At 43.8% G+C, this 26,267-nt stretch overlaps 1 protein-coding gene across 1 annotated transcript; it reads left to right on the forward strand.

The window, feature by feature from the left end:
• The first annotated feature begins 2,686 nt into the window (after positions 1-2,686).
• EMP1 (epithelial membrane protein 1) lies at positions 2,687-21,953 on the forward strand. Its single transcript, XM_079140085.1, has 5 exons — positions 2,687-2,852; positions 16,428-16,541; positions 18,574-18,670; positions 18,775-18,915; positions 19,674-21,953. Exons 2-5 carry the CDS (start codon positions 16,464-16,466, stop codon positions 19,838-19,840), a joined length of 483 nt encoding a protein of 160 aa, XP_078996211.1. The 5' UTR covers positions 2,687-2,852; positions 16,428-16,463; the 3' UTR covers positions 19,841-21,953.
• The last annotated feature ends 4,314 nt before the right edge of the window (positions 21,954-26,267 follow it).

Below are 26,267 nucleotides of genomic sequence, written 5' to 3' on the forward strand. Positions count from 1 at the left end.
TTAATCATATCCAGAGGCACAATAAACTGGAGCTTCAGCCAGAACAGATCCGGTTTCTTTCCCAGACTTGGCAACTTATAAAATAAGCTCAGTGATAGTCCAAGAGTTAATTATGAGACTTTAGAAATCCTGGACTAGCATCAATCTTTTAAAAATATTCACACCAAGCCTGAGCAACTTAGAGAGGCCCTAAGCAACTTAGCAAGACCCTATCTCAAAATATAAAACTAAAAAGGGCTGAGGTTGGGGCTCAGTGGTAAAGTACCCCTGGGTTCAATTCCCTGTACCAAAGGAAAACAACAACAACAACAACAAATCACACCAAATATCTGACTTTATATAGCACCACTGTGTGTGCGCATTTTAAGAGTTCAACACATTTTTTTCTCCAAATCTAAACATCTCCAAAAGTGCACAGGAAAGTAAGATTTATTAGGTGCATTTGAAGGCTACGACATCTACTCACTTTACGGCAGAAGTGCAGGAGGGCAGATCCCTTGCTCCCCACCACTGCCAGGCAGTAGGAGAGGAAAAACTAGAACTCCCGCTTTCAGGCTCCTACTTTCAGAGCCCTTCCCTCTGTCCACAATCTCTGGAATCCAGTGTGAGAATCCAGAAGAATCAAATGACTCCTCTACTCAAGTACTTTAAAAAGTTTCTGCTTTTTTCCTTTGTTAACCTAAGACGGTGGGAAAGAGAACATCTCCCTTCCCATATTTCCTGGCTCCAGGTTTCCCTTTAAAAATGGAGGCCAGACCACAACTCCCCAACTGCTGAGGCCTCTACCTCTGGATCCCACCTCTCCCTTACCCACTGGTGAGAAAAGAGAGTTCCAAACAGGCAGAAGGCCTCGGAAGGCAAAGGCAACCCGAGCACAGGTGAGGGCCTGGGAGAGACAGACCCCAGGCAGAGAGTTCCTGGGCTCACCAGCAGAGGCCCTCCCCTCCCTGAGGGTTGGGCTGTTCAGATCTCAGGGACTCTGTCCAGTGCTGGGAGTGGCTCCTCCTAGACCGCATTTTTATTATCAAATGAGTGATGGGAGATGGGGGAGGTGAAGAAATATGTGAGAAACTGATGCAGTCTTTGTCACATCGTCAGGTTTTAATGAAAAATCTAGACTTTGCTATCTTTACGGAGCTAGAATTCAGTTCTCAGGGACTTTGAAGAGGCTGTGTGTGTGTGTCTGTGCCCCATCATCCACTTTAGAAATATTCTCTTCTATGTGAATATATTTTCCCCTAAAAACCAAAGTAACATATATTTATTGCAGAAAATTTTGGAGAAAAAACCCCCAGAAATGTGACCAGAAGCAACTAAAATTCACCGATAATTTTGCCATCTAATTTTATCAACATTTTGTTGCAACACCATCTGTCCATTCTCTATTCTTTTATGGAATTTAAGTTCTAAGAGGGCAGGGACCTTGTTCACTTCTTGTGACCTGGTTTTCTGAACAGGGCTCAGCGAAGGTTGAAGTGCGGCACATATCGGTTGAATGAATGGATAAATAACTATGTGAACATACTTACATGCAGTAGAGAACGGCAGACAGAGAATTGCTTGGGTTTGGCAGACTCAAATCCAAGCTGCTTGTGCCAACTTACTGTATGTTCTTGGAGAAGTCACTTCACCTTTCTCTGGGCCTGAGCATCTTCTTCAGTAAAATAATCATTGTTGCTAACACTGATTGAACATTTAATGTATGCATTATTAGAAACTCTATGTGCATATTTCTCACTATAACTTTATGAGATAGGTATCTCCATTTGATGCATGAGGAAACAGGCATGGAGAGGGTAAGTGATTTGCTCAAAGTCACACAGATCCTAAGCAGAGAGCTGGGCTTGAACTTGGGCATCCAGGCTCTGTACCTATCTGATGGACTACCTAGACTGTGGGATTAGATGCCTTTGAAGGCCCCTCCCAACTCTAAGATTGAGTGAGAGAGGAGTGGCGCAGGGAGGCCACAGTGATGATCATGCCAATAGCTGGGTTCAAGAAAGTCAATTGTGGAACAAGGTCCAGGTGATTATTACATGGAGATCAGAGAGCAAAGTCCTTAACTGGAGGACTTCCTCCAAGAGTCCATATGGGCATTCAGAGTGCATAATTAAAGAGCAGGGATTGTCTTTTGTCAATCAGTGCTCCTTCATTCAGAGGCAGGTTACAAAGGCACTTGGTTGGTCCTCTTCTGCTTCCCGGGCCTCATACAGCAGGACAGTGCCCTGGGGTCAGTCAAGGGAGTCAGAAGTAAATCTGATACTTCCTGGCAATGAGCAGCAGCTGGTACATTTGATGGGGAAGGAAGGACAGGAATCTCATTTGATGATTAGCTGGGATTTTAATTAACCGGGGTTCCCCTTCCTCCCCGTCTCCACTGGAACCTGTGTTTTGTCTTATGTCCATAGTAACCGAAGTCTCTCTCTGGTGAGGAGGAATGGGCTTCAGTAAACAGATCTATTTGTGTGACTCCTATTACTCATTTGAAGCAATGTCACTCCTTTTTCCACTGTGGTCTGTGTGTCTGAGTCAGAGGGAGCCTACAACAGGGTTCTTTGAATTGATGGCTCACTCCCAGTCACTTTTGACTGACTGCCAACTTAGCAGGGCGTAGCTTACCAACATTTTTTTTTTTTTTTTTTTTAAAGCCAGACTGATTCATAGAAACTCCTTTAAAACACAGAGAAAAGAAACCGCCCATCACACACCCCAGCACACCAGCGGAGGAAACTTATAACCTCGGGAGGCAGTCCCTCCCCTCACTGTGGTCACATACCTCCAGAAGAGCGGACCAGGGCAGCTGCCAGCTCCTGCCACTCAGGGCGTCTGCCTCCATCGCTGGGACCCTCGAGGTAGGACAGTTCCCAGCTGTGGGGAAGCTCTGCACTCTGCCTCCTTTTTCCACTGTGCTCCTTCTTCCGAGAGTTCATCTAAGCATTGCTTTTTCTATTTTCCTTTGCTACTTTTCCAGGGTTCTCTAAGAATCAAGGAGTCCTTGAAATATTTTGCTAAGTGGATGCTGAGACAACCTTTCCCTTGAAGTTAAAAATGTGTTTTGTGGAGGAGTCAGGGGAAATCAGCAGGACGGGGCTGTACTCATTTCTTGTAATAACTGTGTTCTTACTCTGAAGATATGGCAGGAGCAGGGACTTGGGAACAAACCTGGAGAGAATATTCTTTATGGAGGAAACAATGCATACCTCTGAAATAGAACTTGCCAGATGTTTTCAACTTCTCTGTTTTGATTCAAATTGCTTCAGGACTTAAGATGTTTCTTGGCTTGTGGGTTGTTTGCTGGGTCTTTCAGGTTGAGGGTGTATAGATCTGTGGTTTTCAGTTTATTTTTGCTCTTTTACTGTGCTTTTGCTTGTCCATTTGCTCCTGTTTAAACTTAAGTTTTGTTTTGTTTTGTTTTCTCTCAGAATGGGGAAAGAGGAATTGGTTTGTTTAAAGAAAACCGTTAGGGAAATGGAGAGAGAGAGGGAGAGAGGCAACTGGTGTTTCAAATAAAACGTGGGAGGGTTCATTGGTGGAATCGGGAGCCTGATGTGGATTCCAGACTCCTCTTCTGGTCCAGATGTGGAGGCGTTGGAGGCAGGAGGGAAATCGGGCTTGGAGGAGAGGGTGGGGCAGGGGAACTTTGTTCCTGTAAGAAACCATTGAATGGCTTCGAACTTCCACCCCAGGAACAGTTGCATTTCAGTGCTAAGTTGAAGACCAGAACAGAAATTTCTAAGCGGACGTAGAATTGTGTGGCGGGGAAGGCCGTGATCATTTTTGGAATGTTTACCTTTTCACTCGTTGGCAAAATGTGGTTGTACAAATGCATAAGGCTAAGCATGAAGTGAATCTGGGGAGATGAACGGCACCTTTGCTGTTTGCTTTTGTCTTATTGGGTTAACATTTTGATCGAGTGACAGAGGTGTGGCCATTTCCACATAGATACTGGTAGATTATTTCCCCCCCCACGTAAACAACACGAGAATGACAGGATTCAGCTTGTCTGATGAAGTTAGGCTTTTCCTTCAGAAATGCAGTTTGCTTGTTGGTTGGCAGAGATTTAAATGTAATCAACCTGCAAGTTGAGCAGGCAAAACTCCTTGTAAAACTGCCCCTGAGGGGGTGGTTAAACAAACACAAGGGCAACTTTTCAAGATGCAGGGAACTCCCACATTTGCTTCAAATGTTTATGACTTCCAGATTACACGGAGGTGAGTGAAAGAGCCAGATTAAATCCAAAACGATAGTATACTAGGGAAATAATACAGATTTGTTGTCAGTTTTGTGTATGTTAAAACTAATAAGTAACCTCTGACCAGTCGGCAAATGGGAAACACTGACAATCCAGAGGGTGTAAACATCATGATCTGCTTATTTGTGGAGCATTTCACAACACTCTGTGACTTTATATGTGCAAAAACGTGCTGTGGGTTATTTGTTGGTTTGAGGCAACCTAAGGTGGCTCAGATTCCTGCCGTCTACTTTTCCTGCAAGGACAGGGAGAGAGCATCTCAGCTGGGAGAGGTTTCCGGGACTTCAGCTGTAGGTCTTTGAAAACGCTGAAATGTGAGGGTTATTTTCCCCCTGTGGCCTCCCACCCTCAGAGGCGGATCCAATTCCACCCAGACTCTGAAGAATGGGGCGGGGGTGGAGAGCCATCCAGGGTGGCTGGACATCCGGGCTGGTGCCTTGGTGAGAAGGGCCCCCAGATTTTACATTGTTCAGGGGTACAAAGCTGTTTTGGTTGTTGGCATAATGCCATCAGGGACCAGCCCCAAGCAGATCACATCCTCAAAACCTGGCTACCTCCCAGGAGTCCTGGCAGCCCTCTGAGGAGACAGAGACATTCCTTTTGCAGATCTTGGAAAGGACTGACTGGTTTGCTCAATCCCCTGTGGAGACCAATTAGGCCTAATCCCTTCCCAACCTTGAGAATGGGCTTCATGGAGACCTGCCTGAGAATGCAGACCCTCTTGGCTCATCCTGGTGGCTCTTGGGATTTTCAGGTAGTGCTGGACCCATGGGAGCACTGGAGAAAGAGCACAGAGGCCCAGGATGGTTTATGCAGGAAGCAAAACTGCTTTTCTGTAGACTTGCTGGAGCCCAATGGAGTATGTATATGAAAAGTGGCCACGGAAAAGGGCACAGAGCAAATTAGTTCCAATACATGCTTCCTTTTATTCACAGAATTCTGAATTTGGGAGGGATTTTGAAGATCAGCTCATTCATTCTTCCACCAAATGTGCAAGTCTAATTTTTAGGCAGATGGACATTTTACAGTTCTTTATAATCCCCGTACAGGAGGAGCTCAGTTCTTCAGAGCTGTACCTCCTGCTCATCCCCCTTTGTGGGATGGCTCTATCAGAATTCCTTAAATTGAACAAAATCTGCTTCCCTGGAAGTTCCTGGTCCTGCAGAACTGAAATGACCCAGAAAATATTTATGTGGGATTGGTTGTTGCCCACCCAATGCTCCTCATCTTCTAGACATTTAACTCTTAGTTAATATTTAAGACAGCTTTATGGATCTGCATTGCATTATCTTTTTTACTTTTTCTTTCTTTTTTTCTCCAACGTCTCAGGAAGAGCATTTTTGAAGTTTTGGAATTGGCACATAGTCAAGCATATCCATACAATTTGATTCTGAGGAATTTTGTTTTTTAGACACATGAATATGGTTCCTTCTTTAACTTCCCACATAAATGGGAACCATAACACCAAAAGCTTAGAGACACTTGGGAACAACAACCTTAACACAAAAGCTCAGAGACATTGTCAGATGAACATACTCAGAGGGACACACCTTGTATTGCCACTTAGTGGGTTATGGTTAATTCAACCAAATACCAGAAACACTTTTAACTTGGTCTTTGGAGATTGTCTCATGATTGGTCCACAGTGCATGTGGTCCATGCCTGTACACTGTTACCCACCTGTCATGGTAACAAAAGGAATAGGCTGCCAATCAAAGGTAGCTGCTAATTGTTGGAAGTCCATGTATCAATCCCTTGAGAAGGGTTCATAATCCTTAACTAGTGTAGAACTGGAATTTACTGAGCATAAACCTCTCCTTTCCAGTACTCTTCTCAGTTCAGCCCAGTTGACCCCAAATTTCTTGACTATGCTTGCTTTTCAGTAATCAAGGAAACCCACATATGGTTCCAATTAGGGGTTTACTTGAATTTCCAACACCTCACCCCTAAAACACATGTCCCTGAGACAACTCTTTGTAATATTCAGTCCCTGGTGCTGACTGGTGAAGCAGTTTCCCTCAATTTAACTGGAAGATTCACTCATGCTTCATAGAGATACAAACACTTGTGGGGGTTGCTCCTTCCTTCTTCCATTTAAACAACATATTGGGGGTCAATATTTTCTTCCTCATTGTGGGAAGGGCATTTCTCTGGAACCTAAAGGAACTCCTCTCTGGTTGTGGTTTGGTCTTCTGTGGCTATGGCAGTTGTTTTCTTTCTTGAGTAAGTGTCAGGAATTCCTCCTTCAAAAAGGAAGAGAATCCTTTTGGCATGGAATTAAACCGTGGTAAGAATTGTGGGGTAGGTGTGAGACACTGATAGGAAGACACAGAAGCTGTTGTCTTGTCAGGACTCTGCAGTGTGGTCAGGGGAAAGTCGCTCACTCTCTCCTTGCTTGAGGAAATTGAATGTGACGGCCTTCAAAGCCTCTGAAGCTCTGAAAGTCTAAGATCTTACCATTCCTATTTTGAGAAGTCTCTTGAGTTCCCAGTCAAAGCTTGTTAGAAATTAGTGGAAAACTGGAATGAAGCAAAATGCTGCACTGAAAGGGGATTTAAGAGAATCTGGCTCCCAGCTGTCATGAGGACAGAGGTGGCATCCTGTGCCCCATCCCCCTGGAGATTCCTTAGGCACAGTGCTCCCAGGACTTACCAGAGAGCATACCCAGCACTTGGAAGGGAAGGAAGAGGTTTGATGTATGAAACACAAGGGTGCCCCGCCAGCTCATGAGAAAGGCAGGCTATCTAGCCCGTTAAGACACTGACAATAGCAAGGAATTTGTCAGGAATGAAATTGAGCTCATGGAGAAACTGATCTCCTTCTGGGAAAGAGACTCCACCCTAATCTCAAGATGGAGATCCTGCAGCAGGAGGGTGTGACCCTAAAGGTGTGGAGCCAAGGAAAAACAAATTAAGAGGAGGAAAGGAAGGTTCTAGGAGGACAGTAGGGGAGGGAGGGGACATGGGTAGGCCCTGAGTGTTGGGGGAAAAGGCAAATGAAAAGGCCTAGAAGGCACAGAAAGATAAGTCGGCAAAAACCAGGAGAGGGCCAAAGAACAAGGGTGACATGGTGAGAACGGTTCCACTCCTAATTCTTTCTTCTCTTGTTTGGGGGCCACCCACTCTCAATGTCTCAGGATGTCATTAGATCAAAATTCTGATAATTGTTCCTGTGAAGCATCTTTCGTTTGCTCAGGCCACATCTAATTTTTTTGGTGTGGTCAGTACATGCTTGGTGCCATTTGGGTTTCCATTAAGTGTTTGTGCAACAAGGCAGTGACCTCTGCCAATGAGGTCCTTGTCTTTCAGAGGTAAGATCAGAACTGGGAGTTTGGGGGTTTTGATTATTTGAAACAAGAGGTCTAAGGTCAAATAATCAAAACCCCTTCCCCAAGGTGCTGGAGAAGGAGAATGAGTTTTGGGTAAGATGGAGTATTCCCACTGATCTCAAAGAATTCCGAAGCTGAGCCCCAGAGCTTCCCTTTGCTGAAAGATGTTCTCTGAGCTTCCACAGGGAGGGGACTCTGTGCAGAGGGTGGGGCCCAGGAGGGAATATTGGAAGCTTGTCTCAGGGTTTGCAAGGAGGGAGTCTGTTTCAGGCCTTCAGTGTCTTCTGGACTGACTCTACTGGGTGGGCCTTCTCAGAAATATGACAGGAAGAAGCAGTGGCCTTTGAAAGACCCTTTGTTTATACCATTGGCACTGTTTTGAGGGGCTGTGCTGGCTCTCTGAGTAATTCAGAGGTGGTGGGAGGAACAGAATGATGAGTAACTGCTGTACGCTAAGACAAAAGACAGGAGAAGGCAAATCATGCTAGAGTGGAAGAGCCAAAACTGGAAGATGCAAGATGGTGGCCTCAGGTCTGATTGTGCTTTACCTGAAGGACGTGCATTTCCTTCTTGGTCACGGGGTTGGACTGAATGACCCAATGCCTCTAAACCTCTAAATAACCAATTGCCCTCAAAAACAGAAACAAAGCCTGTAGCCCACCCAATGCACTTGGGGTACGCCTCTGCCTAAGTGGTGTCCCTCCAGGCTCCCTGCCCCCTTCCAGGCTGACGGCTGTTGCTGCCATCTGCTGTCAGACCCACCCAAGTGCTGCTGCGCTGGGCCACACCTTGACTTTCTTCCCAAACCCGAGTGATGATCTTGGCAACTTCTCCCTTGAAGACACTCTGGCTGCCGGAATACTTCTCCTTTGTCAGAAGCTTCCGTCCTTACCCAGGGGACTCGCCCCATCCCTTGACCAGCTGCGGGCTTGGGGCGTGGGCTGGGCTCAGGCTTCACAGCCCTGGTCTGGCCTTAGCCTTGCAGATGTTGCCCATATCCACCCCCTCCGCTGGACACAAAGGAAGACAAGCGGAAATAAGAGAGAAAGAGAGGTTACTCTCTTGGGGAGCATCTGCAAAAATAATCATGTTAGTTGTTTGACTCTGGCATAGATGTTGACCCTCAGATTCTGCCAGAGAAGCTTAAAGCCCATTTCATTGGTCCAAGTCTCTCATTCTATATGAAGGAATTAATATAATATAATAACAAAATACCATATTGCCCTTGCTTTGTGTCAGGCATGAGTTAACCCTACGAGTTCTATAGGAGACAGTTGGGAAGTAGTGAAGGCAGGATACAAACCCAGAACCTGTGCTCTGTATCATTTGACACTCTGCCTATCTCTAGGAGCCTCTGACCAGAGAGTTTATGCAAATCATTAGTCAGAGGCAGAATTTTTATGAGCATCTGGTTTTTCAGTAGGTGCTTTCTTGCTTGACCTACCTCTCTCCCCTCTCTTTTCCTTTCTGGTAACATGCCTGCCCTTGTCCTTCAATCAAACCCCTTGACTCCTTATCCCTAACTATGTGAGAGTACACACTAGTCTATGCCAAGGCTGGATAAACACTATTTTTTTTTTATATATTTATTTTCTATATATTTATTTGATAGACCACATTTGCAAGATGTAGTTCCCTTCCCCCAGGACCAAGAAAATAATAGTTGTTTTCCCAGGACACTGTAGGTCCCTGTTTCTTTTGCTGCTTGATTGCTGATGTCTATCCTGGGCATAAAAGCTGCCCTGTACTCAAGAGCATCAGCCCATAGTAGGATGAGCAGAGAGTTAAGGGCAACCTGAAGTTCTTTCTTTCCACACCAACATCAGACATCTAGAGTCAGGAGGAAATGATTCTTCAGGACCCTTTTACTCTACGTTTCCCACAGAGAAATGAATGCCCCCTCTCCCACCCCTACATAAAAACAATATTGAGAATGGAAAAGTATACTTGACTTAAAACAATAATAGCAACGCCAGAAAAGCTCATCCAAGGTCTCATCCACTCAGCCGCCTTTAATCCCAGCCACTTTCTCCTCCAGATACATCCTCTGGCTGCTTCCAAAAGACAGTATTTCCTTTTCTGCTTTTGTGTTCCATGGATGTGGATCTTGCCAACCAAAATCATCCTCAACTGGAAACAAGCACATCAAAAGCAAAGTGGTCCTGACATGTGAGGGTAGAGGGGCCATCGTGGCACCCTAGGCATGCCCTCAGGAGAAGAGGCAGCCACAACTTTGCTGGAGTGTCCTGCTGAGGAGGCTGGAGCCAGAGGCTGACTCACAGAGGTCACATGACCAGGAGCAGCTTGCCTTTCATCTTCCCCTTGCCTCCAGGGAGCGCCAAGTCTTTGATCAGATGGTGTGAGAAGCTTTTTTCAAAATTTGCAGTTATCCAGAAGGATGAATCTTTCACAGCTGGAAGAACATTAGCCAATATTAAGACTGCTGAACTTTTTTATCAGTAGAGTCATCTGAAGATTAGGTTATATCTTGACTGAGAATTTAAGATCTAAGGAGGTCCTCTGGTGAATTCTCTGACAGTGCTGCAGATTTCTCTGAATGTGCTACAAAGGTGACTGTGGTAGAAAGAAGTAGTGTGAATCGAGTCAGGAACCTCATGGGCGGAGCTAAGGTGGCTGGTGGTTGTTCAAAGCAGACTCTGGTGCTCTGTCAGGACTTTCCTAAGGGGGCCTTGGTAGGCAGTGAGCTCCCCATGACTAGAGGAGTTGAAGCGGGATTTAGATAGTTCTTTGATGCAGATTCATAGAGAGTTTCATGTGTTGGGAAGGAATCGTAAAGTCCTCCTTTAGTCTGGAGAGTCTATAATTCAAAAAAGTATGTTGAAAGTTTAAATCTGCAGATAGATTAATGTTTAGAAATTTAAGATTTTCTCTTTGCACTCATTTTTTTAGCTCTTGAACAAAATGCAACACATACATACATACCCTTGTATATCTAAATGCCAAAGGTACTCAAGAAATAGTTGCATGTTTACATAGTATAAAAATAGTGTATGGGAATATATAAAAAAATTTGCATATAATGAAAAGCTCCATACATAGTCATTGTAATGTTTTAAATTATTTTTAAAAATAATAAAGGACTAAACTTCATGCATGCTCATATAAAATAAGGGAAATATCTTCCTCCTTGAATTCTGTGTCTATTACGAAGTCTTCAGTCGCTTCAATATTGCTTATTTTTCCATATAGAAGAAAATATTTCTCAATTCATTTTTTATTTAATTGAACAATAATTATTTGGTACCTGTCATAAACAAGACTCTCCTTTCAGGAACTTGGACTCTTTGTGGTGGGGAAGCCAAACATGTCCTAAATAACTTTATTACCAGGCAGGCTATCATCAGTGGCTTTGCTGAAGGGCTGTGTATGGGCCAGAGCATAACAGGGGAGAGATTACTTCTGACCTGCATATCTGGGAAGGCTTCTTAGAGGAGGCAGGGTTTGTATTTGGTGGAAAAAAATTAATAGTTCCCGGCAGAAGGACATAAAAGCAGAGCTTTTGTTTTTGGAAACCAAAGTCCTAGGATTCCAAGGGCCAGCATGAGGTGTTCAGATCCTCTTTCTTGGTGATTTGTGCTGATGGTGTGTGTGGGAGGGAGGTTGGAGGGGAGGATTTGGAGGTTTTTGAGTAGAGAGGCATGGCTGGATAGGGATAGTCCAATGGCTGTATAGAGCATGGGTGGGGAGGGGAAATTGAGAGAGAATCAGGAGAGGGGCTGATGCTAGCTAGGGTCCAGACTAGGGCCTGAGCTGGACTCTGGCAATGGGAGTAAAAAGTCAGGAGGCAGAAACTCAAGACCTGACTGTGAAGGTGAAGGGGAAATAGAGACCTTGGCAACTGGCCATTTTTGCTCTCTTTTCCCCTAGTAAAGCCTGAGCTATCTTAGGCTGCCAGGGGAATGCCTAGATGGGCTGCAGCCAGCCCTTCTGGTCTAGCAAGTGCTGCTCAGGAAGGCTCTTGCGCCATCTTGTCTTCCTGTAGAGAATGTCTCTGCTTTGGCGTTTATTCAGGAGAATCTCACCCACTTTCAAATGAATCATGGAAATTTGAGTGCTGTGGGACTCCCCCACTGTTCACATAGTTCCCAGCCCCTGGGTTTTGAGTCCCCAAGCTCAGACTGATTCCTCAGTGACTCAAGAGCCAGGATTTCCACCACTTCCTATGCTAGAGAAGTGGTTTTTTTGGTTGCTTTATTCTATTTCATTACTTCCAATTATGGTGGCTTAGACCACCCTTAGAGAACTGCTTCCCCCAGACTCCTCTGGCAGTTCAATAAACACACAGCTTCCATAACAGGAAGTTATCTGATCCCTAGTTTAGCAATCTTGTAGCCAAACTAAGCACATCTGAATTTCTCTATTGTTCCTCAGAAGTTAATCTCTCAAAATCTCTGCAGAATTAGTTACAGGTCACCAAAGGAAAGTCTCTCACAGGGACCTAATTAATTTCTCACTGCTCAGAGCACCCTATGAGTATTAGGTGATCTGAAAAAAGGTCAAGAAGCAAAGCAAGGTAGTCTTAGGGTTGTTTTTTTTTTTTTTATTCTCTTCTGTTCTGTCCTCTCCTCTTCACTTTCCTCCCTCTCTGTCTCTCTCATCTGTTTTTTCTTTTTTTGTGGGAAGGAGATGTACAAGGGGAGCAAGAAGCCTGTAAAGATTTAAGTGGATGGAGACAGTGTCATCTCCATCCACTGCTCCTCTCTCTGATGTCAGTTAGTCATTTATGGCTCTACTCACCAGCAACTGTGATCCTCAGGGTCATGTCTGCTAACTATAATACATTTTCTATTAACAAATAGAAATGAATGCAAATACAGATGGCCAGTGGTTGGGAGGCCTACATTAGAGATAGGGTCTTGAAGAGACCACTGCTGTCATGTGATCCAGGCAATGTGGGAAGAAAAGTTGTCAGAAAATGGCTCTGTGGAAGGGGACGAGGGGCAGGCTGGTCCTTGAGGACTGAAGGAAGACTAGAAAAGGATAACAGAGACCTGTGTGGCTCCAAGTCTCAAATCCTGTTTCTGCTGGTAGTTACTTCTTTTTAGAGGCAACTCCTGTGCCTCCTATGGCTTTCTCAGTTCCCCAGACCACCCCTATGCAAGCACAGCAGGTAGGTGAGGGTCCTGCTCTGTTCACATTCCTGTAGGTGCAGAAATATGTTCCTGGCATCTTACAAAGAAGCCAGTGCATGTCCTACCCTTTCAGCATGGCGTGAATTGACCAGCTCCAGTGGCCTGGGCCACAAGTAACATTGTTATGAGAGTCCCCAACAATGAACGCCACACTCTGTGACTGCCGTACACCATGGGGAAGCAGGTATTGTACCATAGTATGCAGAGTCGCAATGCTGTTGTCTTCTGCTTCCTGGTCCAATTTACCCAGCCTTGGCGATAGAGTGCTTTTCACCAGAGAGTGCCACATGAAGCATTTTAGAGAGGCATGGAGAAGAAATCTGTTATTGTTTTAGTCAAACACGATGAAAAAAAAATGGAGAGAGTTGTAGCATTCAACACCTCCAGTGACCTACATGCTCAGAAATGGTTTTTCTGTGCCATAGAATAAAGCAAGATTCACAGTGGAACAGGGAATGAATCTCCCTTCAGGTTACTCTGCAAGTAATGGATGTATAGGAGTTACAAGAGCAGGATCTTCTGTTATTTATACCCACCCTACTTCTCTGTTGGTAAATTCCCAGACGTTAATCCATTTGGTTCCACTAATGGTTACCATAAAGACTGTGGGTTTCCTCCCCTGGACTGAGGATATATTTGATGGGGGTGAGGAGCAGGACCTGGGTAACAGGAATAATTCAGAACAGGAATTTAAGAGGATAGTTCATTTTGTTTCCAAATGTATTGGAAGAGGGCCATTAAAATAATGGAAGCCCCTCTAAACTGACAATGGATGATACTGATAAAACCTGACAAATTTGGGGCAGTGAAAAGATGAAGTTACATGTATTATGCAATAGTTATAGCTACACAGCCTGTACTTCTGGCTGGACATAGCAGCAGAAGCAGGGAGAGTAGTGTGCAATAACAACACTTGCTAATCCAAGACACATGACTCCCTTCTACGGTGAAAAGACACGGCACCGTCACAGAAATCTAAGATGAAATCTCTTAGCTTGGTTCCTCCATCCAGTCTGGCAGCCTGCAACAGGCAGGGAATAAGGATCAGGTGGGGCTGTGGCTTAGATCAGCAGTGAGATCCAGTGACCAGGAACTCATGCTTCCTGGGGATGCACACCATGGAGGTGAGGTGAGAGAGGCCGTCCCACTGGAGACTGAGTGGCAATGAAAGGGAGTGGATTCAGCCCAAGAAGGTTACAGAGCAGTCCAAGGAGACCGAAAGTGCTGCTGAAATCCAGCGACCTGTCAGGGAAGGAACTCAATGCTTTCCCTTAAGTGGCCTAACTTGGTGTATTATATTCCATTCTTGGCCCCTCAATGACTTTTCACTCTTAGGAGGAGGATATTTGTAAATTTACAAACAAAAGGAATAAGAGAGTCATTTAAAGAGCCCAAGGAGGATTAAACACAAGACCTCATTATGTAATATTTGTAATTTCCTGCAATCAACCTATTTCTTTACCCAGGAAGGGCAAGGTCAGGATCCAGTGAGGTGTGAACTTAGGGGAATTAGGAGGATGGGCTGAGATGAGTCGACTTTCTCCTGGTCATCCCTGAGGGTGTGTCTGTAGCCTCCCCTCTCCAGGGGTAAGGTTAGGCAAAATGGCAATTTCTAAGAGGACTGAAATGACTTAATACATACTTCTTCATGAACCAGCTAGCTGATACCTTATTCCTTGCATTTAATGTGGGGCAGCCTGGTGTTATGCAACTGGGTTGGGTTGGCAACATCTACTCAGCTTCAGGTATGAATAACAGTAATAATGATCACAACCAAAGCAACTCCATTATCAGTAGCTGCCATGTGCCGGACACCATGCTAGGTGTTACACATATGCAATCTAATCTAATCATTGGTCTTCCCTGTAGGATTGGTATTGCCACTTCTGCTTTATACATGAGGAAACTGAGGCATGTCAAATACCTTTATGTGATTCTAACTCAAACTCTTCAAAACCCTCTTTTTACCATGGCAGTCAAGCAGAAAATTGTGGAGGTGTGCAAGAAACTGAGAGGAGCAAAATGAATTTGAACAAATGGAGAGATTATTCACACAGGCACAAAGGCTCCAAGCTCTCCCCTGAGGCAGCAGGATAAACTTCATTATTGTTTATCATTCACAGTTTAATTGGATGCATGACTTAAAAAATAGCCCAGTTGGAGGAGAGTGTCCAGATGGGGAGAGAGTTGTTGGAGAAGGCTGGGGTGGATGGTGGAAGCCAGTGCCTGCCTGATGTCCCTTGCCTGCAGAGGGCAAGGCACCCTGGTGTACATTAGACCACGCCAGATTTTGCATGCCTCATGAGGAAAGCGAGAAGAGATAAAAGATATTTGAAGTGTTAGAACAATGGTAGTATCAGTGATCTCTAATAAATACCTGGTGTGGCGTGAAAGTGGCACAAGCACCCTCAAAGTGTCAATTAAATGAGGTGGAGTGAGAGAGAGAAGTGGGACAATTGCAGGCTGTGTACAGTCATCTCCTGTGGTGGGGACATCCACGCACCCTCCCTGCCTAGGGTGTGAATAACCTCCAGCCCTTTCCTTCTGATGTCCCTCTGAACCTGTACTGCATCATAACTGTCCTGGGCATGACAAAACATCCCTGTAGCTGACATAAATCAGAATAGCCACCGCCATGTGCCTCCTACCCACTCTTTTGTTTTCTAGGCTTTATGACCAGTGGGTTCCCTTCTTCTCTGCTGAGACTATGACTGAAAGCTTTTGTTTACCCATGTACATTTTTAATCTGTATTAGTTCCCAGGTCTTCCACCCTGTGATTTATGCATTTGCCTGGCTTCTGTATTGAGTTCTGAAGGATTGGAATTTGTGTAAAAGTCATGCAGGAATAGAAAGCACATCTGGAGTTGTCTCAAGCTGCCCACTTTTATAGGCCCCAGAGCTGTCATACTGAGCTGTAGGAAATATAATGCTGCCCCAGATGAACAGCAGTGCCCCCACCATGAGGCACACATAGGCCAAGGCTCAGGTATGGCATTGCTAGTCTGGAACGTTCAATCGGTAGGCAATCAGACCATTAAACTATAATTAGGTCATTATAATTATTGAATACCAAAAAGCATTATAATAATAGAAGTTGTGTCATTCCCATTTTATATCTCATCTGGGATCAAATTAGTAGCCTATTCAGTATAAAGGCATTGAGTTATAGCTGCTAATCTGCAGGAGGCATCACTTTGATTAAAGTTGCTGGGTGAGCAGTTTGGTGGAAGCCCAGACACTTCTCTAGGGGAAAATGGAAATTTACCTGATGATGTTGCATGGAGACCTGGAAATTTCAAAGGCCTACTGACAAAACAAAACAAAACAACAACAAAAAACACCCCCTTCATTGCCCACCCAACAAAACAAAAACAAACAAAGTCACTCTTTTGGTCTCAGAAACACAAAATGTTAACAGTTTCATAGAATGTTCTGTTTTTAGAAATAGGCAGTATTGGAGAAATGAGTATATAAATACCTGTGAAAAAACAGAAATTCTGTTTACTTTTGGGTGTATATGAATGGATGGATAGGTAGGAGACAAATTGGGAACTAGGTTGACAAGGTGTTTTCAGGGATTTATGATGAAACTGTTTCCTCATTTTAGCAGAGAACCCATACATGTGAAAAAACTGAATTTTCTTATTGAATCTGAGAGTAACCTTTTCGTCCCTTTTATTTTTTTCTTTTCAGAACTCTCTTCGCTCACAAATCACCAGAAAAGCCAAGATGTTGGTGTTACTGGCTGGTATCTTTGTGGTCCACATCGCCACCGTTATTATGTTATTTGTTTCCACCATTGCCAACGTGAGTCTTGGACTTTTGTTCATTCATTCATTGAGGAATTATTTGAATATTTACATAAAGTGCTGCAAAAAAAATTTAAGCCACAACGCTTGCCCTTCATGAACTTCCAGTCTAGTTGTAGAATTAAAATAAACAAACCCTCACACTTCAAACACTTCAATAGCAAAAGGCCACCAATCATTAGGCCACATGAGGGATCCTGCTGGGGCTATTGGTGTGGAGGCAGAAGGACCCAAGGATGCTGCCTCAGCCTCTATAGGAACCTTACCCTGGGTCGTGCACTTGGAGAACTAAGAGATGAGTAGGGTTTCTCCAGGGCACAGTGGACAGTGTAAGGACATAGGGATGCATTTCAGGTGAGAGCGCTAGCAAAGTAGTGCAACTGGGAAGGATGTGCTTTGTTCTGGGAATAAAGAGGACACTCATGGATAGAGCAGACCTTCCCTTCCTTCGGGAACCTTGATTGCAAGAGGGCACAGAAGTGAGAGGACAGGAATCTTTGATTGCCAGACTGATGAATTTAAGTTTTGGGTAGAGAGTAGCATGTGAAAGTGTAATTTTGCACTATTTACCTGGTGCCACTGGAATTAACTTGGTCACACATAAAACTATCAAACCAAGGTGGTGTCTTTTCTCTCTCCGAACCTTGGGCTACTCTGCCCTCTAGTGGCCGTTTTTAGCACCCAATTTACTTTTGTTGGGCTTGTCTCTGAAACAAGACCGTTGGATTTAAACACCAAGGCCACCACCAATCACTAGGCTGCAAATGATGGTTCCAGAATCTGTTTCAGACTTAGCTACAAGTAAACGAAAAATGGGTTTTAAAGGTTACAGAGAAGAGCTTTGCAAAAGTTGGTGGATGTGATTACAAAACTTAAGCAAAACTGTGGTAAGACACCCCCTACTCATGCTGCCTCCTTCAGATTTTGTAATTTAGTCATCTGCGTGCCACCCCAACATCTCTCAGGATAAGAAGTCTGATAAACTTCAAAGCATGTTAAGAGACGCCCACGTGCTTCATATCTGTACCTTATCAGCTCCTAATATAGGGCCTGGCACACAGGAGCTTATGGAGAGTGGATGACGGTACATCCTTGGCTTCACTTTTCCAGTATATGTATGCTTTATATGTTTGTAGGCAGCACTCTGCATTGGTTTTCTTATTCTTCTTTTTAAAAAAATATGTATTTTTAGTTGTAGATAGACACAGTACCTTTATTTTATTTATTTACTTATTATTATGTGGTGCTGAGGATTGAACCCAGTGCTAGACAAGCACTCTAGCATGGAGTGACAATCCCAGCCCTCTGCACTAGTTTTCTGTTTCAGAAGGGTCATTGTTTTTCTTGGACTGGGCAGGAAGGGATGCTGGCACCATGGTGAACCTGGGGGGAGATATTTTAGTCTCTTTTTCGTTTTTATCTGCTCCCACAATAGAGTTTTTGCTTCATTACTTTACTATGAATTTACTTTGCATGTTGTGAAAGTTAAAGCTGGATCCTTCTGTATAAGTGAAAATGACTTGTTGACCCCCCAGATTCATTATTATTTCCCGGGAGCCCCCCTGTTTCTTAGTTGTCAGTCAGACATTTTTTCTTAACTCTTGAATTTCTTGTTAGCCAGGTACTTAATGAGATATTCTGGAGAGAGTAGATAAATAGTGCATACTTAAAACCAGTTTCCTCATCTAGGTTTTTTGTTTCTGAGAGCCTTAGAATTTTAAACTACTATGGGTGAAATTATTTCCATTAATTTTTTTTTCAAGCCACAAGGAATGTGAAACCCAAAGAGACTAGGGGACATTTTTCTGGGTCGTGCATTCTATCTCTCGTATTTCTTGGAAATTTTGTGACTTCAGTCAGCTTTAATTGGACTTTATTTACACCAAGAGATAGTCTGTTTAGCTGTATTTATGGCTACGTAGAGCGGGTCTTGATTAAGATTTGGTCATGATGTAAGCTGATTTGTTATTTCATTTTCTCTTTTTAAAACAGAGATGTTTAATCACCTCTTTGCTTCCATCTGGTTTCAGGTCTGGGTAGTTTCAGATGTTATGCCAGCATCCGCAGGTCTTTGGAAGAACTGTACCAATGGTGACTGTAGCTTTGACCTTACGTATGGCCACGAAGGTATGTACAAAGACATCAACCCACTGCCAACAGTGGGTGGGGTTAGGGATGTCCAGTCCCTGGGAGTGGCCTAATGTCCTTGCTCTCCCCACCCGTGTCTGCAGATGCCCTCAAGGCCGTGCAAGCCTTCATGATCCTGGCCATCATCTTCTCTGTCATCTCCCTCCTGGTCTTCGTGTTCCAGCTCTTCACCATGGAGAAGGGAAACCGGTTCTTCCTCTCAGGCGCCACCATGCTGGTGTGCTGTGAGTATCTTGGGGGCAGACTCTGGTTTATGTGGGAGGCGTTTTTAGGTGGATCCCCTGTGGGTGCTCCTGGAGGCTTCAGCAGATTAACGCATGGCCCCGTGAAACTGCCTTCTACAATTTTCTCCTCTAGTTATTTGCTCTTTTGCTGAGAACCTCAGATTGCTTAGATTAAGAACCCTCATCCACTTTGCTATTTAAAAAACTAGTGTTCCTGGCAGCTCTCCAGAGGTTGGGGCACTCCTGTCAGTAGTACTTGCATAGAGGACTCTTGAAGAAGGTGGGAAGGTGGGGATCCTGGGAAGATGCAACTTCTGCAACAATGCAAGCAAGTAGTGGACGTCTGTCTTCTCTCATTCCAAGTATGCCCTTCTCTCTTCCCAAGTACCCCCAGTTTGATGGAAGTCCGTGTTCTTTTATACCTCTGAACAGTTTGTCTAGACAGGTGGGTCCAGGCAGGAGAGCCAGGTGTTGAACGTAGTGTTCTGTGTTTTGCTTCACACTCACAGCCACACAAACCAGTGCAGCTGTGAGAGCCCACGCATCTCTAGTGTATCAACACCAGCACCAAGCTTGGTCCAGAGCAAACCAACAGCACCACTGTTGAGAGACAATGAGTGTGTACTTTCCCAATGCCATGGAGGAAACAGGATTAAAAGAAAAGAAAAAAATATATATATACCCGTCCTTGGTATTAATTATAAACCCATTTTATTGATTAAAACAACAATAATAACAACACCTTTGTCCCCTGGCAGGGCTGTGCATTATGGTCGGAGTGTCCATCTATACTCATCATTATGCCAATAACAGTGAGACCTTTTATGAGAGCAGCCACCATGGCTACTGCTTCATCCTGACATGGATCTGCTTCTGCTTCAGCTTCATCATCGGCATTCTCTATCTTGTCCTGAGAAAGAAATAAGGCTGAACAAGTGTATGGGGACCTGGGGGGTGGGGAGGAGGAAGCGGTTGAATCTGGGAAGGAAGTGGAAGTCATTGTGCAGGAAAAACCAAGAGAGGGGAGGGAATGGGGAAGGGGAAGGAAGGGTGGGAGAGGCCCAAGTCCAAACCATTACTGGGGAGATTCTCTACTGTCAATCCCCTGCCCTTGGGAGAAGGTCACTGACTTGTATTTTGATGCTCCCTGATATGGGCCAGAGGGTCTCTCTCCAGCCACCAGACTTGACCTCCAGCTTGGCCTCAGTTACATACACCTCCTGAGATCCCATCAGCTGCCACTCCATTGGCTCCACTTCCAAGAGTGAATCTGGGTCACACACTGGGGATCTTGCAGACCTACTGCATCAAAGCGGTACAAGTTCTGGCTGGAGCAGATACTCTTTCCGCACTAACTATGCTAAGCCTGAAAACCATCCTGCCCTTCTGACCCAAAGCAAATTATCACCTTACCATATGAAGTGCCTATAGGAAGGCTTTGGCCAGGGAACCATCATCCCTCTTTTGAACAGATACTTAGCTCTGTAGAATTGGGTGGCATTTGTTACAACAGCAGAGAAAGAGAGAGAGTTTATAAGGCCAAGTCAGTGGGCTGACTAAATCAAGGGAGAAAAAAGAAAAACGCTTTTCACCATGGAAGTCTTGGGGGATGGACAGAGCCCAGGCCAGACCTCATATTGCTGTCCCTCATGGAGACCTCTTGCCACAGACTCTGCTAGGCTCTCGTTTAAAGCTAAGGCAGCTCTTCTGGAGTTTCTCTAGAGGCATTAATGATCAATTCAGTAGTGAAAGCCCCAAGCGGATTGTGGGATTAAGGGACAATCTTACCACAGTGCTATGCCAGGGTTATGTTTTTAGGATTCCCCTCAATGCGGTCATAATGAGAGAAATGAGTATGATTTCATGTAATACACTCCTGTTATTCTTTTTCTAAATTATGAACTTTTGAGGAAGTTTTGTCTAATCATCCATATTGAGGTCAGGGCTTCAAGGTCAGTAGTCACTCTAGCTTTGACACTGGCCGGAGTGGTTACCTCTCAGAGGCCCTGCCCATCCCACTTCCCAGGTGAGGCATAGCAATTCTGGAAGCAAATTCACACACACATACAAACCAAAACCAAACAACAGGTCCTTGGGTGAAAGGTGCTATATAATTGCAAAGTATTAAGCATACTATATTTTAGTCATGATAAGAACAGAGAGCCTGCTCCCAGGAAAATAAGAATCCCATGAGATAATAAAAAATACAGGTGATGGGAAGATACTTTCTTAAGGGAAAAAAAAAAAAAAAAAAAAGAGCAGAAACTCTTGGGGTACCCAGTCAGAAGGTAGCTGAGCTGTCTGTGGCCACAGGAGCACTTCTATATAAGATTTAGAGTAGTATGTTATTCCTGGTTCAGCAGGCAGCGCTCTGCCCTAGAGCAGCTATTTTAAGCCATCTCAGATTCCGCCTAGAGGAGTTTTTTTTCTTTTGGAAGACATTTCCTTTATTTGCCCTCAGAGTAAGATCTACCCCAGGAAGAGTCTGAGACATCTTGCCCACTTTCTTTCTTCTAGTTTTCTCCTCATCCACTTCTTATATAACTTGCCTTTTCGGGGATTTGTTATGCCATAATTGCTGGTATTTATGTAAAGGGACTATTACTAAGTATACTTTTCTATGTTTATTCTAGTTAAGGGAATGTGGAAGGTAGACCACCATGTTACCTGGGCTGAGAGTAGAGAGATTGGCCAGAAAAAACTGGCGTAATGAACTTTTCAATTATGATTTGGTTATCACGATTGTAGAGGGCTGTCTTATGTGGAGAATCATGCCTACATATCAGATATACCCAAAAGACATCTTTCGTTTTGTTAAAAAGTTGAACTATGGCTGGAGTGAACCATGTATTCCCTTGTCTTTTACTTTTTTTTCTGTGACATTTATGTCTCATGTAATTTGCATTACATTGGTGGGTTGTTCTAGTACTGTATTTGGCTTCTTCATTCATAGATTATTTCATATACTATAATTGTAAATATTTTGATACAAATGTTTATAACTCTAGGGATATAAAAATAGGTTCTGACTCCCTTCATTGTGTGAATGTTTTCTTTCAAGAAATGTGGGAAAATATGGGTAATAGTGACATTTATACCTCATTAAGTTGACTATCAGTTTGATTTGGGGAATCTGACATTTATTTGAGACATTAAACTGCTTTCTGGTAATACCTTAAGGATTTCTGCAATAACTCTTTCAGGCAAATGAACATTATTAAGTATAGTTTTGTCTTGCTTTAATTAAACTTCTTAGGCAAAAAATGGAATTTCATAAGCTAATACATTAGAGAGAGGTTATGAACTTAAATAAGAATGGATTGTGACATTAAGAAATGAGACACTTGTAAAGTTTCCTTGAAATAATCAGTTCCCCTAATGTGTTTTCAAAACATAAAGGATTCACAAAGGTATGCATTACATGTGTTTGCAGGAGCCCATTCATTGCATCACCTGGGGCAACCCCGCATAGCTCTGGAGTGAAGGCAAGCTTAACTGCCTGTCTTCCATGAGCCATACGGACTGGTATCAACCGTGGGAGAGCAGGGTAGCTACTGTATGTCCCAGTGTCAAGTCAACACCAGTATGATGAGCATGGTTTTAATGTGGACCAGGTACTCTTCTAGTCCCCTCTGGTCTTGGATGAAAACACTGCACAGAAAAAAGCATCCAAAACACAGTGGATCCTGAAAATAAAATTTCAACATATTTTAGATCAATTGATCAAATTGCATTGACTCTTGGTGCCTTTTCATGTGTCCATAGGATTTCTTAGATTGTTTCTAGGGTGCCATCTTAAGAGGTCTATGTCCCTCCCTTACTTCTTCCAGGGATGCTTTCCTGTGTGTTGGACCCCACCCCCTCAGTGGTAGATCTACCCTCTTGGCCACCCCTCCATCCCCCTGCCCCAGAGAAAATTTTTACTCAGGACCTGCAACAAACTCCCTGCCCTATGCAACATATCCACTACAAAGAGGGTATTCCCCCCAACACCTCCCCCACCAAAAAATCAAACAACTCTGTTTGATGAGTGGGGGTATAGTGGTCAGGATTTTCCAGAGAAATAGAACCAACATGATATGTATGAAAAGAGGGTCTCCCACCCTCCCCGACCCAGGATTGATTGAAACCAGGGGCACTTACTTTCCCACTGAGCCATATCCCCAGTCTTTTTTATTTTTTTACTATGAGACAGAGTCTTGCTAAGTTGTTGAGGCTAGACTCAAACTTGTGGTCTCCTGCCTTAACCTCCCAAATAACTAGAATTACAGAGTGCTGCTGCCATGCCTAGCTTAGAAAGAGATTTATTTTAAGGACTTGGGTCATGTGGTCATGGGAGGCAGGCAAGTCCAGAATCTTCAGGGTGGTCTGTTAAGCTAGAGACCCAGCAAGTGACAAGGCAGTGGTTCCAGTTAGAAGGCTGTCTGCTGAGCATTCCCTTCTGCTAAGGGAGGCCAGTCTTTTGTTCTACTCGAGACTTCAACTGATTGGATGAGGCCCACCCACATTATGGAAGGCAATCTGCTTTACTCAAAGTCCACTGATTTACATGATAATCTCCAAGAACACCTTCAGAGACATCACACAATCATATTTGGCCATGTATCTGGGCAGTGTGACCCAGAGAAGTTAATACATACAATCAAACATTATGGGGGAGCATTCTTATCATGAATAATGTACCAGCTTACTAAACATTTTTAGAAAAGACTTGTAAGAAGTTGAAACAGTGGAAATCTTTATGTTTACAGTTGAACTGAAGTCTTGTAGGTAGTGAAACAGCAAGACCAGATTATATTACAAGATGAGCTGTGAAAGGACAGGAAATTGTCAGAGTCCCTTGTGAAGAACAGTTTAAAAAATATGTGTTAAATGTCTTAGGTGGAGTCAAATCGAATCAAAGTGGTTAAGTAAATATTCAGGGAAATTGGTCCAAATGTGAGTACTGAGAAGACAAACTGCAGAGCTCTCTGCTGCCACTCAAGAATGGGGCTCATAGGCATGTGATACTTACTCATCCAGTGAGGTGATAAACTTGAAGTGCCAAATAGTTAGAAGACAGTGACTTGGACTCAGTTATTGCAATCCTTTTGCAGAACCCCACTAGTCTTCAGGCACAGGCGGGAAAAAAGTCTCAGCAAGTCCTTGAAAGAGGAAGATGGCAACAAAGCGATGGAGAGTGCATTTGGAAGCCAGGGCCACTTAGGGCAAGGGATGATTTCACCCTGGCCATGTCCACATTTACCATGGAATGTGGGAGACTCAACGTGGTGCCCAGCAGGACCCTGTCTAGATGGATAGATGTGGACTTTTGTATACTGGGCATTCTTGAGCTGGGATTGCTTGTTTTACTCCCTTAATCTTATGATCAAGAGTTGATTTTGGTTCTCCTGCTGCATTAGCATAAATTCACACTTAACTTAAATTCAGCTTACTTAGGAATTTTTGAATGATTCAACTCCTTAGCATTGTAATTTACAGAATTCTGGGCATTATGAAATCTTACTATTTTTAATTTGATTTTACCACTTCTCTATCTTCCAAAATGCTGACACAGAGCACATATGTATTTATAATCTTTTTTTTTCTTTTTATACTGGAGATTGAACTCAGGGGCGCTTTACCACGGAGCCACATCCCCAGTCCTTTTTATTTTTAATTTTAAGTCAAGGTCTTGCTAAATTGCTGAGGGTCTCACTAAGTTGCTGAGACTGGTCTCATCACTTGCATTTCTTCTGCCTGAGCCTCCTTAGGTACTGAGGTTACAGATGTGGGCCACCACACCTGACTGTATTTATAATTTTTAAGGTGAATCAAGATTAAATCTGTTTGGAGTATGTGGGTACAATTTTGTAATAGTCCATAAGTTAGCTAGCATTGCAAAATCAAGTTTGAGAATTATTGTACTGACTTTATGAGTAAAATGAATAACACTAATTAATCTGACATTTAATTATCTTGTTCTTAAGAAATGTTAAAACCATTCTGGCAGTAATATTTAAATCCAGATTTCTTATAAACCAGCCTATGAGATTCACTTCAATATGGAACACCAGAACGGACTCTACTAACTTCTTTCCCCAGAGTAATTCAAATTCTGTACTTTTCATTGTATTTCATACTTGTCAGAGCCGCTGGGGAGATAAGAGGTAAATGCAGACAATTATTCACTGTTCAATGTAAATTCATTTTCAGCCATCCATATCTCAACAAAAGAAAACAAACAAACTTGCCGGCCACTCCTTCTCACGCTAATATTTCACCTCTTGCCATCAAGACCAACTTCTTGAACATGCGGCTTGTTATTTCTGCCTCCACCAGGCCCTATCCTGACGTTTGTGGGGTTGAGACTAAGAACACAGAAGCCTGTACACCATATGCCTAAATATATCTAAAAGATCAGGATCCCATTTAAAAGGCTCAGTCCATGGAGTTCCGGGAGGAACGTGGTTTTTCAGGGGAGTGTTGGTACTGTGCCTCTGGCTCACAGCCTGCCGTCCCCTTAGTTTTCACTTCTTTATCTGTTCCTCATCATGAGGGACTCCGAGTGCAGAGATGTGGGTGTTCCACACCTCCAAGACTCGTCTACACCCTTCCTCATTCTACAGAGGCCTGTTCCTCGGTTGTCCCTTGGACTAGGAGGACACACACCTGAGCTCTGCTGTGCCTTCTGTGTGCCACACTCAGGGAGAGGCCTAGGAGTGAGCATGGTGCATGATGTTAGGGCAGGGTCCTGGAGTGTCAGAATTGAGTCTGGAAGGAGGGGGTAGGCTCCAGGTGGGTATGTCCTTTGACCCTGAACCCCAGGGTTTCTTGTGTCTGGGAGGGTGTGATGGGAGGACAGTTGGGCAAAGAAAACTCCTTGTGCCCTATCTAAGGACACTGGGCTCCTGGTCTCACTTCTTACCGTCTGCCTTCTGACTTTACTCAGCTTATCTGCTTCTGCCTTCAGCTTTCCAGAGTGACTCTCTCACAAGGATTAATACACAGTGACTTTCACAAATCCAAGGAATATTCTTAGCCTTTCTTTCCTTCTTCCTTCATCCCTCCCTCCCTCTCTCTCTTTATCTCTCTCCCTCCCTCTCCCCTTTTTCTTTCTCCCTCCCTCCCTCCCTCCCTCCCTCCCTCTTTCTCTTCCTTCTTCATTCCTTCTTCCTTCCTTTCCTCCTCCTTTTTCTTTCTTTCTTTCTTTCTTTCTTTCTTTCTTTCTTTCTTTCTTTCTTTCTTTCTTTCTTTCTTTCTTTCTTTCTTTCTTTCTTTCTTTTTCCTTCCTTCTCTCCCTCCCTTCTTTGTTTTCTTCCTTCCTTCTCCTTTCTTCCTTCCTTGCTTCTCCTTCCTTCCCTTCCTCCTTC

This window comes from Sciurus vulgaris (assembly GCF_902686455.1).
Source record: "Sciurus vulgaris genome assembly, chromosome: 5".
Classification (NCBI taxonomy): Eukaryota; Metazoa; Chordata; class Mammalia; order Rodentia; family Sciuridae; genus Sciurus; species Sciurus vulgaris.

Excerpts from the sequence above, each read along its gene's own strand:
- EMP1 (XM_079140085.1), top strand. The coding sequence starts at position 16,464 with ATGTTGGTGTTACTGGCTGGTATCTTTGTGGTCCACATCGCCACCGTT. Across the intron at positions 16,542-18,573 it reads TTGTTTCCACCATTGCCAAC|GTCTGGGTAGTTTCAGATGT; the intron begins GTGAGTCTTGGA and ends ATCTGGTTTCAG. Across the intron at positions 18,671-18,774 it reads CCTTACGTATGGCCACGAAG|ATGCCCTCAAGGCCGTGCAA; the intron begins GTATGTACAAAG and ends CCGTGTCTGCAG.